This window comes from Sphaerodactylus townsendi, linkage group LG05 (genome assembly GCF_021028975.2).
Source record: "Sphaerodactylus townsendi isolate TG3544 linkage group LG05, MPM_Stown_v2.3, whole genome shotgun sequence".
NCBI lineage: Eukaryota > Metazoa > Chordata > Lepidosauria > Squamata > Sphaerodactylidae > Sphaerodactylus > Sphaerodactylus townsendi.
Window position 1 is genome coordinate 127085332 of NC_059429.1, and position 11391 is coordinate 127096722.

The 11391-nt window shown below is 44.7% G+C and overlaps 1 protein-coding gene across 1 annotated transcript; it reads right to left on the reverse strand.

The window, feature by feature from the left end:
• Positions 1-285: 285 nt before the first annotated feature.
• On the reverse strand, positions 286-10721 carry RPS21 (ribosomal protein S21). Its single transcript, XM_048498696.1, has 6 exons — positions 10584-10721; positions 8829-8924; positions 6739-6802; positions 5297-5368; positions 1836-1891; positions 286-349 (listed from the first exon to the last, which is right to left on the reverse strand). Exons 2-6 carry the CDS (start codon positions 8876-8878, stop codon positions 340-342), a joined length of 252 nt encoding a protein of 83 aa, XP_048354653.1. The 5' UTR covers positions 8879-8924; positions 10584-10721; the 3' UTR covers positions 286-339.
• Positions 10722-11391: the final 670 nt, after the last annotated feature.

Here is an 11391-nt window from a genome sequence, read left to right on the forward strand (position 1 = left end):
TCTAAAACCTCAGTATTCAGGTTAAATTGGTGTGTTGACACTTTGTGATAAATAAGTGGGTTTTGGGTTGCAGTTGGGCACTCGGCCTCGAAAAGGTTCGCCAACACTGTTCTAGCCTAAACCTGGATCATTTTTATTTTTTTCCTATGCAAACGTTAATACATTCAGCAAGTCAAGTTAGCTCTGATCTGAGGCAGGCCTTGAACTGCAGGTGGTAATTCAGCAAAATTAAAAGACCTACATTTTGCATTTTCCAAATTGAAACCAGACACTGAACATTAAACGTTTTTCCAAACAGGTTTATTTTACAAGAAGTTCCACATCATGGTGCTTTTTCAGTTAGAAGTTCCTGGAGAAAAAGAGGGAAATTTAATTTATTTAGAGGTTTATACCAGGTTTTGCTCCCCAACGGGGACACAAAGTCTCCTAAAAAGCTGTTCTCCCAAATACCCTTTGGCGGAAAAACAAGGGACTGACCTGGGGTCACCCAGAAAGCTTCCATAAGAGAGTGAGGGTCAAATCAGTTGTCAATTCTTTTTCCTGCAGCCCCACCTGCCTTCCCCTCTGCTCCACTTTCTGGAACAGAAACAGCTCCAGCAGGGAGTTATCTGAATAACTTTGGAGATATGCACAGAGCACGCTGCATGCAGGCACCTCAAAAGTTATAAAAATAGCTTCCTCTTGAGGAAAAGGGAGCAGAGGGGCAGGTAGGAGCCTGTCCTTCTAATATCAGAACTGTGCTCCAGTTGATTTTTAAAATGACATTTCCCACACCTGAAACAGCAAGTAAAGTCCAGGGACATGCCAAAAAACCATAAGGTATAGTTTAGCTCTGAAGATTCAACCAAGGTCTCCTAGAACCTAATCCAACATTTTAATCACCACATCGCTCTGGCTTTCAGAAGTTATCACAGACTCGTAACTTTCCAATAACGCAAAAGTTTGATAAAGGAACACAAAGACCTTGTATAACAGCTTGTTGCAACGGTTAAGAGCACTCGACTGGGATATGAGAGAGCAGGTTCCGATTTGCCATGCTACCATGAGATGCTTGCAGTCATCTTGGGCTGGTCTAATTCATTCAACTCAACTTACCTTACTGGGGAATGGCGAGGAAAAAATGGAGAAGGGAAGACGGAACTACATACAGCTCTCTGAGCTTCTCAAAGGAAGCGGTTAATCACAAATGGGACTAGATTACAGAGCTGCACCACACTTAGGATTACCGCGTCCCCTGGCCACCAATGGAAGATGGAGGGGGACAAGAGGACTGTCAGATCCAGGCTGGGAAATGCTTGAAATTTTGGCAATGGAGAGGACGTGGACCTCAGTGGGGTACAAGGCCATAGAGTCCCCTTCCAAAGCACTATATTTTCTTCAGGGAAACTGATCTCTGTAGAGTTTGGATTTATATCCCCCCTTTCTCTCCTGCAGGAGACTCAAAGGGGCTTACAATCTCCTTGCCCTTCCCCCCTCACAACAAACACCCTGTGAGGTGGGTGGGACTGAGAGAGCTCCGAGAAGCTGTGACTAGCCCAAGGTCACCCAGCTGGCATGTGTGGGAGTGCACAGGCTAATCTGAATTCCCCAGATAAGCCTCCACAGCTCAGGCAGCAGAGCTGGGAATCAAACCCAGTTCCTCCAGATTAGATACACGAGCTCTTAACCTCCTACGCCACTGCTGTAGTCGAGATAAACTGTCATTCTGGTCAATCCCCAGGCTCCACCTGGAGGCTGGCATCCCAAATCACACCTCAGACAGAAAGAGGTTAAGTTCCAGTGCAAAGAGGAAGTCGGCCCACCTACTGCTCCCCATTTTATACCCCCACACTTACTTGGAAACAATCCCATCAGTCTTTGCCAGGCGCAGAATACAGTCGTCAGACTCCCCCTAAAGGACAGAAACAAAGATTAGCTGCAAAGAATACTGTCTCAAAACATGGCAGCGTAAAGTATACGTGGGGGCATGCAACAGCTTGGGTGGACTTTGGAATGTGCCGCTTGTCAGGAAGAAGAGAAAGACTTTGGATTTATATCCCCCCTTTCTCTCCTGTAGGAGACTCAAAGGGGCTGACAATCTCCTTGCCCTTCCCCTCTCACAACAAACACCCTGTGAGGTAGGTGGGGCTGAGAGAGCTCCAAGAAGCTGTGACTAGCCCAAGGTCACCCAGCTGGCGTGTGTGGGAGTGTACAGGCTAATCTGAATTCCTCAGATAAGCCTTCACAACTCAAGTGGCAGAGCTGGGAATCAAACCCGGTTCCTCTAGATCAGAGTGCACCTGCTCTTAGCCACTGCTCTTAGCCACTATGCCACTGCTGCTCCACTCCTGACCAAAATGAGTTGCAATATGCAGCTCAAGAGGACTGCCAGTAGTCTGGCATCTTTCCCTCCGCCCTGAGCCCAGATCCCATCCTAGGATCCTCCAGCTTCTTATTGTTTCCTTTAGTTACACGTAAATGCTTTTGTCAAACACTGGTGTGGAGCATAGGCACATGAATACACAGAGGCATCACCAATGTTAAGGCCACGGTGTGTGTAGAACTTTTTCTCTCCTTAAGCTCCCACCACCACTGGGATAGGATTTTAGCTTCTCATACATAAGCTCAGTAATCAGGCCACAGAATCGCTGGGCTCAACAGGTAGCTTCTCTTTAAGAGTGCATAAGCCATATTAGGGCTGCCCTTACACAGCAGCAGGATCCGCCCTTAGGGATCGGTTGCACAAGAGCTTACGTCAGACTCACAAAGCCAGTCAACGTAAGTCTGAACAACTGCACAGGTGGGCGGCACCAGCCAAGGCGTAAACAAAGCAAAACCAAAGGGGCACAAAGAATCTTCGAAGGTGTAAAAGGATTTATTCAACGATCCCGATTCATTTTCTGTCAGAACGCTTCCTCAGGGGATCAAGCCTCTCTTTCATGTGTTCTGACGTGAAATGCGTTGAGGTCACCGAGTAAATACTGTTTACATATTTGAAGATTCTTCGTGTCCACTTTGTTTGGCTTTGTTTACAATTTAAATCTGGAACAAATCTCTGCCCCAACTCTGGATAAGATTTTGTGTGGCTTTCTGATACAATTCAGTCCTGACATATCCCAAGTTAGTAAATGCCAGCACTCACCATTTAGCAGCATAAATAAATACCCCGTGTCAGTGGTTCCCAACCTTTTTTCATTCATGTGCCCCTTGGAAACCCACTTCCCTAAAATTGTATGCCCATATTAGCAAACTCATTACATCATTTTTTTCACGTATCCCCAAATGCTCTTGCACGTGCCCCAGGTTGGGAACCATTGCCCTGTGGTTTGGGATCAACATATCTCAAGAGCTGCTTAATCCCTTATGAACCTGCTTGACCATTACAGGCATCTTTGAAGGCCCTGCTTTGGGTACCTCAACCGTCTAAGATTAGGATGGGTGGCAACCTGGGCAGGGCCTTCTTGGTCATGGCACCAAAGCCCTAGAATATTTTCCCCAGAGTGATTTGTCTGCCCTTCTGTTGCCCTCTTCTGCCAGAAGGGGAAGATTTTTTTTGGTTATGTTCGGCATTCTCTCAATGATCCCTCCTTCCCATCAATATTTTTATGTTTTCTATGTATTTTAACCCCTTTTTAAAACTCTCTTTAAAATTGTTTTAATGATGTATTTTGCAATGGAGACTAATATTGATAGTTTTATAAAGTAATTTTATCAAATAGTTAGATAAGGGAGGACACCAGAAAGCAACTCTTATCACATCAGTTGTCCCCTGAAATTCAGACAACTGTTTTGTGATGATATCAAGTCAGGGTGAAAGCCAGTGCGGTGTAGTCTTTAGAGCAGACCTGGGCATTATACGGCCCGCGGGCCACATCCGGCCCGCTGGATGACCCTGACTGGCCCACCCCTGCCCTAGACCAACGAGCCGATAGTAATCCAGCCTTATTACGCCTATCTATGCACGCAGAAGCGGAAGGCCTTCCCGTAGAAGAAAATTCAAGGATTGCTACTCCGAGGCAGGAAATGGCAAACTTTGTCTGGCATGTAAAATACAATATATGGTAGTTCATTTAATTATGCAGAATTGAGTTCAGCCTTTTGGCCCGGCCCTCCACAATATTTTCTGTTTCTTATGCGGCCCCATGGAAAAAATAATTGCCCACCCCTGCTTTAGAGTGTCAGACTTGGATCTGGGAGAGCCGAATTCACGTAGCTATTCTGCCCAGGAAGCTCATGCGGTGACATCTGGCCAATTGCACACACTCAGTCTAACCTACCTCACGAAGCAGCTGTGAGGATAAAATGGGGAACAGTGTAAGCTACTTGAAGTCCCCCAGGGAGAGAACAGCAGGGTACAAATGAAGTAAATAAAATATGAGTCATTCTGCTTGAACAGTAACTGCAAGTTATTGCATCCTCTCCCACGAGAAACATTTCATGGCAGTTGTTTCCTGTGCACGGCGAAAGTACAGAGACCATTTTCAGGAATTATTGCACAAATACAAACATTAGAGGGACTTCTGAATGCCCCTGCAGTGTTTGCAATCCATTAGCCACGTCTTTTGGAAGACAGAGAAACAATACCGAGGAGAGGCACTTTGCAATCTCTGTAGCTCCACTGACCTTGGATTGTATCCATTCGGTACAGACTTATTGTCTATTTTTTGTGACCTCTTCCAAGTCTGATTTCTGCACCAGTTGCCTCTTTGTCTTACTTATACATCCTACAAAGCCTCATACGTTAGGGCAGGAAAAGAGAAATCAGTGCTTGGCTTTACTGGCCTTTTATTACGTTCCCAAGAGAATGCTGATGGCCACTATGAGGTTAGGAAGGAATCTTCCTACAGGACAGACAGGCCAAGGATCCTGGAGGCTTTTTGCCTTCGTCTAGGCATAGAGCAGGAGTCGCTGGGGAGCACAGGAGCAAGTTAATTGGGAGTTTCCTGCACTGTGCAGGGGTTGGGTAAGATGGCCCTGAGGTCCCTTCCCACTCTACGTTTTTATGTCATGCCTTAAAGGCACAGGACTAAAACTCAAGTTGGAAGCATATTTACTGATTATACAGGAGCTATTCCCAAGAAAGAGTGTGCAGGATCACAGACCCAGAGAAACATGTCAAGAGGGCTGTTTAAACCCACCCACCCACCTCTCTCTTGCAGCATCATCTGAGCTCCCATTATTATATGGCCAACAGGGCGGCCCATAAACTCAGGCCTTCTTGTCATGAGAACACCCTCAACTGTAGAGGATGAACACAAGAAAGCCACCCTGAGATGAAAAAGCACTGAGAGTTCTAGATTTTTACAAAAATGCTTACCATCCTACGAATTGCTCCACAAATTGCGTAGGTTTTGAATTGGCCGTTGACTCTGCCTGTGACCTTATCAACCTGAAATTAGAGTTAAGTTTACACATCACAGTGTGTAAAAAGTGTACAACATCATTTCTTTCTCGTGTTAATGGAGATTCCATGGGAAGAGGGTAATCATAGGTACAAATATGGAAAGACAGAACACAGACATGATAATGCTTCTTGGCCACTCCGCTGCTGCCCTGGCTAGAATCACAGTAAGAACATAAGAACAAGCCAGCTGGATCATATCAGAGTCCATCTAGTCCAGCTTTCTGCTACTCGCAGTGGCCCACCAGGTGCCATTGGGAGCTCACGTGAAGGATGTGAAAGCAATGGCCTTCTGCGGCTGTTGCTCCCGAGCACCTGGACTGTTAAGGCATTTGCAATCTCAGATCAAAGAGGATCAAGATTGGTAGCCATAAATCGACTTCTCCTCCATAAATCTGTCCAAGCCCCTTTTAAAGCTATCCAGGTTAGTGGCCATCACCACCTCCTGTGGCAGTATATTCCAAATACCAATCACACGTTGTGTGAAGAAGTGTTTCCTTTTATTAGTCCTAATTCTTTCCCCCAGCATTTTCGATGAATGCCCCCTGGTTCTAGTATTGTGAGGAAGAGAGAAAAATATTTCTGTCTGTCAACATTTTCTACCCCATGCATAATTTTATAGACTTCAATCATATCCCCCCACAGACGTCTCCTTTCCAAACTAAAGAGTCCCAAACGCTGCAGCCTCTCCTCATAAGGAAGTAAATTAACGGGGTTTAGCTTAATGAACAGTGTTTTTGCCCAGATTCACTGGAGAGATGAAATCAAGGACAACAGCCTGCCTTGTGCCACGTATTGAGCAGGATTTGTTTTTACCCCATTTTTACCAAGCTATGACACATCCAAAGAAGCAGAAGTCTTGATTAAAGAGCAAAGGGAAACGATGGGAGACAACAAGACAAAATCAATCTTTAGAGAATGGGGAAACACACACACCAAACGGGCCAGAATGATATGCACAAAATGAAAGGCAGTCTTATTCTAGGACAGGGGTAGGGAACCTGCGGCTCTCCAGATATTCAGGAACTACAATTCCCATCAGCCTCTGTCAGCATGGCCAATTGGCCATGCTGGTAGGGGCTGATGGGAATTGTAGTTCCTGAACATCTGGAGAGCCGCAGGTTCCCTACCCCTGTTCTAGGATGTTGTGGGTTTTCCAGATGATATGGCCGTGTTCAAGTAGCATTTTCTCCTGACGTTTCACCTGCATCTGTGGCTGGCATCTTCAGAGGATGCCACACAAGCATATCTGCTGCTCAGTCTGGGCAATCAGCAAGTAACAAGCTTGACTAAACACACATTTGAAATATTTCTTGCTTTTAATTGGCACACGCGACGAATTCTGACAGTTTACTTACCTCTGAAATATTCATTTGGATTGAAGCATGGTCCTTAGCACCAATTATCCGGTTGCTAGCAGAGCTGAGAAAAAGAAACACCAAAAGAATAAATAAGTCGGGCCTATGGAAACAAGCCACCTCCTCTTTCCCAATGACAAGGTAGTCCAAGCAAATCCTGTCATATAACCATTCTGCTTATTATGTTGATTTGTGCTCTCCAATGGACTTTCACTAATGCGGTTGTTATAACCCGTGTTGAATAAGTTGTAAATATGGAAAAGTCCTATTTTTAAAAATGAAAACCATAGAGATATAGTTATAGTCCTCACTGATTACTTATTTGGCACAAGACTCTTGTACTCTACATTTTGCTCAAAATTACTTTGACTTAGCTCAATTCCTTTCTTTCTTTTTTTGGTTTACACATGGCTTGGTGGAGCCCCTTTTTCTTCCTCCTCCTGATACCATTTAAGTTAGCCCATATATGTTTCAATGTATAAAACAGGCCCCACACAGGAAGAATCCAATAAATTTATATGCTGCTTCCCCAGAGACTTGCTTGAGTTTACACAATCACTAGTTATACAGACATTTGATCCAGGGATCTTGAGCAATACTAAGTTGTTCTGGCAAGTTATACAAGATCAGCACAAAGCAAAGGTTTCTTTTCTTATACATTAAACAAACTTTCTAAAATCCAAAGTTGCTTAAAAAAAACCCTCTGTATGCAGCTTATGTCAAAAGTCCTCGCTTTTTTACTTTACTGACCCAGGTTGCCATATCCCTGAGTTGAGGCTACAGTGGCGTAGGAGGTTAAGAGCTCATGTATCTAATCTGGAGGAACCAGGTTTGATTCCCAGCTCTGCCACCTGAGCTGTGGAGGCTTATCTGGGGAATTCAGATTAGCCTGCGCACTCCCACACACACCAGCTGGGTGACCTTGGGCTAGTCACAGCTTCTCGGAGCTCTCTCAGCCCCACCTACCTCACAGGGTGTTTGTTGTGAGGGGGGGAAGGGCAAGGAGATTATAAGCCCCTTTGAGTCTCCTTGCAGGAGAGAAAGGGGGATATAAATCCAAACTCTTCTTCTTCTTAAATGCTGTTAAATGCTTTATATAGGGCTCCCCCTGAAAACAACTGAGAAGCTAACTTTACTACAGAATGCAGTGGCCTCCCATTTCAGCCAGTGTGAATCAGCATGGAGAAGTGATTACGAGCAGTGCACTCTAATCTGGAGAACTGGTTTGGTTCCCCATTCCTCCATATGAAGCCTGCTGGGTGACCTTGGGCTAGTCAGAGTTTGTTCAGACTTGATCAGTCCCCCCCCCCCCATCTCACAAGGGGTCTGTTGTAGAGAGAGGAAGCAAAGGAGTTTGAAAGATGCTGTGAGAAAAGAAGGGTCTACATCCAAACTCTTCTTCTTTGCTTTGGGGTATTGTGCACATATGACTTAAGATTTTGGAATGACATCCCAGGCTGCCTATTTGTTACTGGCCTAAATTCAACCTGGTGCTTCTTTATGTACATCCTTGTACATAAAGCAGCAGTGGCGTAGAAGTTAAGAGCTCGTGTATCTAATCTGGAGGAACCGGGTTTGATTCTCCGCTCTGCCGCCTGAGCTGTGGAGGCTTATCTGGGGAATTCAGATTAGCCTGTGCACTCCCACACACGCCAGCTGGGTGACCTTGGGCTAGTCACAGTTTCTCGGAGCTCTCTCAGCCCCACCTACCTCACAGGGTGTTTGTTGTGAGGGGGGAAGGGCAAGGAGATTGTAAGCCCCTTTGAGTCTCCTACGGGAGAGAAAGGGAGGATATAAATCCAAATTCTTCTTCTTCTTGTGGATAGCTTCCCTGCCTTCTTTCCAGAAGGCACACTGAACATTTTTGTTTCAGGTGTGTGCTTCTCAGTGTGGTTTAGTCTTTGGTTTAGTCTGCTAGGCTCAGTTTTAACTTGACAGGCTTTGTTTTTGACAGCATTTTAAATCACTTTTGTAAGCTGCCCTGATAATATGGAACAACACAGGACGTAAACCTTTAAAATAAACACAGGTAAACTTCTCTTCCTCATTGAGAGAGCCAACCAATTCCAAAGGAGCAGAAAAATACTTACCACTTACGAGGCACATACAGATCCACAAATTCCCCAGCGTCGTTCTGCATGGTGAGTTTCTAGATCTTGCTAACAGTGAGGGGCAACAAGAAATTCCTAAACAGAAAAGACAACAGGTCAGTGCCTCTCACATTCCTGAGTGACTGGAAACTATAGAGAAGATCTCCAGCAGTCTCTGAACATTATCCTTATGGAAATAGTCTAGCACAGGGGTAGGGAACCTACGGGTTTTCCAGAAATTCAGGAACTAATTCTATCAGTTTCTGTCAGCATGGCCAATTGGCCATGCTGGTAGGGGCTGATGGGAATTGTAGTTCCTGAACATCTGGAGAGCCGCAGGTTCCCTACCCCTGGTCTAGCAGGTTCTCATCATGGTCACATGCCCAGTTAAAATGACACACTGTTTATTAATTTAACCAAGTTCTGAGAGTTATTGTTGTCTGAATTCCCAGCTACGAGAGAAGAATCTACAAATAAGATTGATTTTTTATAAAACCACAGAAAAGACTCATGTTTGGCAATCTTGAGATAATTATCAATAAGCATGCCCCATTGTCTTCTGCGCAATTTATTTCGAAGGGAAAGGAAAGTTGTGGAAATAACGAAATGCTTCCTGAAAGGGAAACTTGATGTCTCATATCTATGCCAACCATATGATGTCTCATATCTATGCCAACCATGGTTCAGTTAACAAAGAGCAGAAAGCCCAACACCAAAATATTAAAACCCCCTACAACTGTGACAGGGAGGATGAAATATTAACACAAGCTCAGATCAAGTGAGGGTCTTGTTATTCAGTTGTAGCCAATCTCAACTGTATAAAATGTAGATGAGATACATTGTGATACTGTTGAGCACTTGGTTTAGATGCGGCCCATCTCCCCCCCAGCTCAGAGTACTACTGATATGTACAGCTTGCTAGGTCTTGGACAAATCAAATCACAATCCATGTAATACCTTTAACAAGAACAAGCTACAATAATACCCATGTCCTTTTAGCCATGCTACAATCATAGAAATCTCCATGGAGAAATCACTGAGATTAATTTATATGCCAAAAAAATTGGATCAGGTGCCAACTTAAAGACCAGCAAATACAATTCTCAAACATGTTTACCATGGAGAAGTTTTAGGATAAGGCCCCTGTTTAGGATAATGACATTTGGATGTCTTATGAAATTCCTCGTAGCCAAGGCTACCCTACAGTTAACACCAAATTAACTCTAAGAGATTAGAATATCTTCAACTAGAAAGACCTTTCACTCCATCTAGCCAACACGAACATGAGTTTTGATGGATATGCTATACCCCTTTCCACCTTTGAGTTGCCTAAAGCATCCTCAAGGAGATTTCCAATAAAACAAACGCATAGAAGCCTCTTCAGTCACATATTTTAAAAAAATTTTTTTTGCAAAAAGGGGACTTTCAGCTGGTTGTGGTGCAATTAAAAAGGAGGGGAGCATGACTCCAGATTTTCTTCAAGAAGAAATTAGAGAGTTAAGAAGATGCCCCTGCCAAGCGAGACGAGGTGAAGAAAGAGACATTTGTGCGCATGCTGCACAGGGAGCAGCACTTTTAAGGAATCTCGCTCAACCCCTCGCGCGAAAAAATATACTTTCGACATCTCCTCGAACGGTTCAAGAGCGACACAGGTAGGACCCCTTCACCGCCAGTCTCTCCCCCACTTTAAATTTTCCCCCTATCCCCATAACGAAGCCAAAAAAGCCCCCCAAGTCAGCCCAGGCCTCGCCTCACCTCCTCACACGCTACCAGCTCAGGCCGGAAAGGAAAGATTACGTCATTCCAGCGCGACGAGAAAGCCCTCGGCGGAAGGGAAGACCAAGAGAGCGGCGGGAGGTCCTGTCGCATATCAGGGGACGTCACGCACGGGGCGTTCGCCCCGCCTACTTTCTGTGCTCGCCTGAGAACGGCCTTTCACTCCCAGGCAGGAAAGTGGAGTTGATGCGCAGGCGCAGTTGCTGCAGCTCCGTCCGTCAAAGTGGGGGAGGGGGAAGGGAAGGAGCCGCGATTTTGAGGCGCGATTGAAAAGAGCAGCTTTTTCAAACATTATTACAAAAAAAAAAGAGAAAGAAACACAGAAAAAATGGGAATAATGGAAGGGGAGGTGTAATTTCTGCCAGTTCCTATTTCCTACTGCAGACCCGTGGCCCATCTGATATAATTCAGAGGATTCCCTCTGTCCAAAGCAGTATTTTTGCTGTTTACCATTTTTTTTATTTACTCAACACATACACACAAACCATAAACACTTTCGCACCACCCCGTCAATACAAAACAAGAACATGAAATACAAGCAAGCAACCAAATAATGACGTCCCACTGTCTCATTGTCGAATTCCAATCCATTCTCGGTTCCTGCATCTTTTAAAAATAAAACAAATTGATCAGCTGCGCATTTTATCATTACTAATATTCTAATTCATTCTGCTGTTTTAGATCTCAAATCCTGCAATTATTTCTCTTTTTACCATATTTTTGCAACAGGTCGCCTATAAAAGGCTCCCAGTTTTCTGCAAACCTCTCCGTATTACTGTCCTTTAAC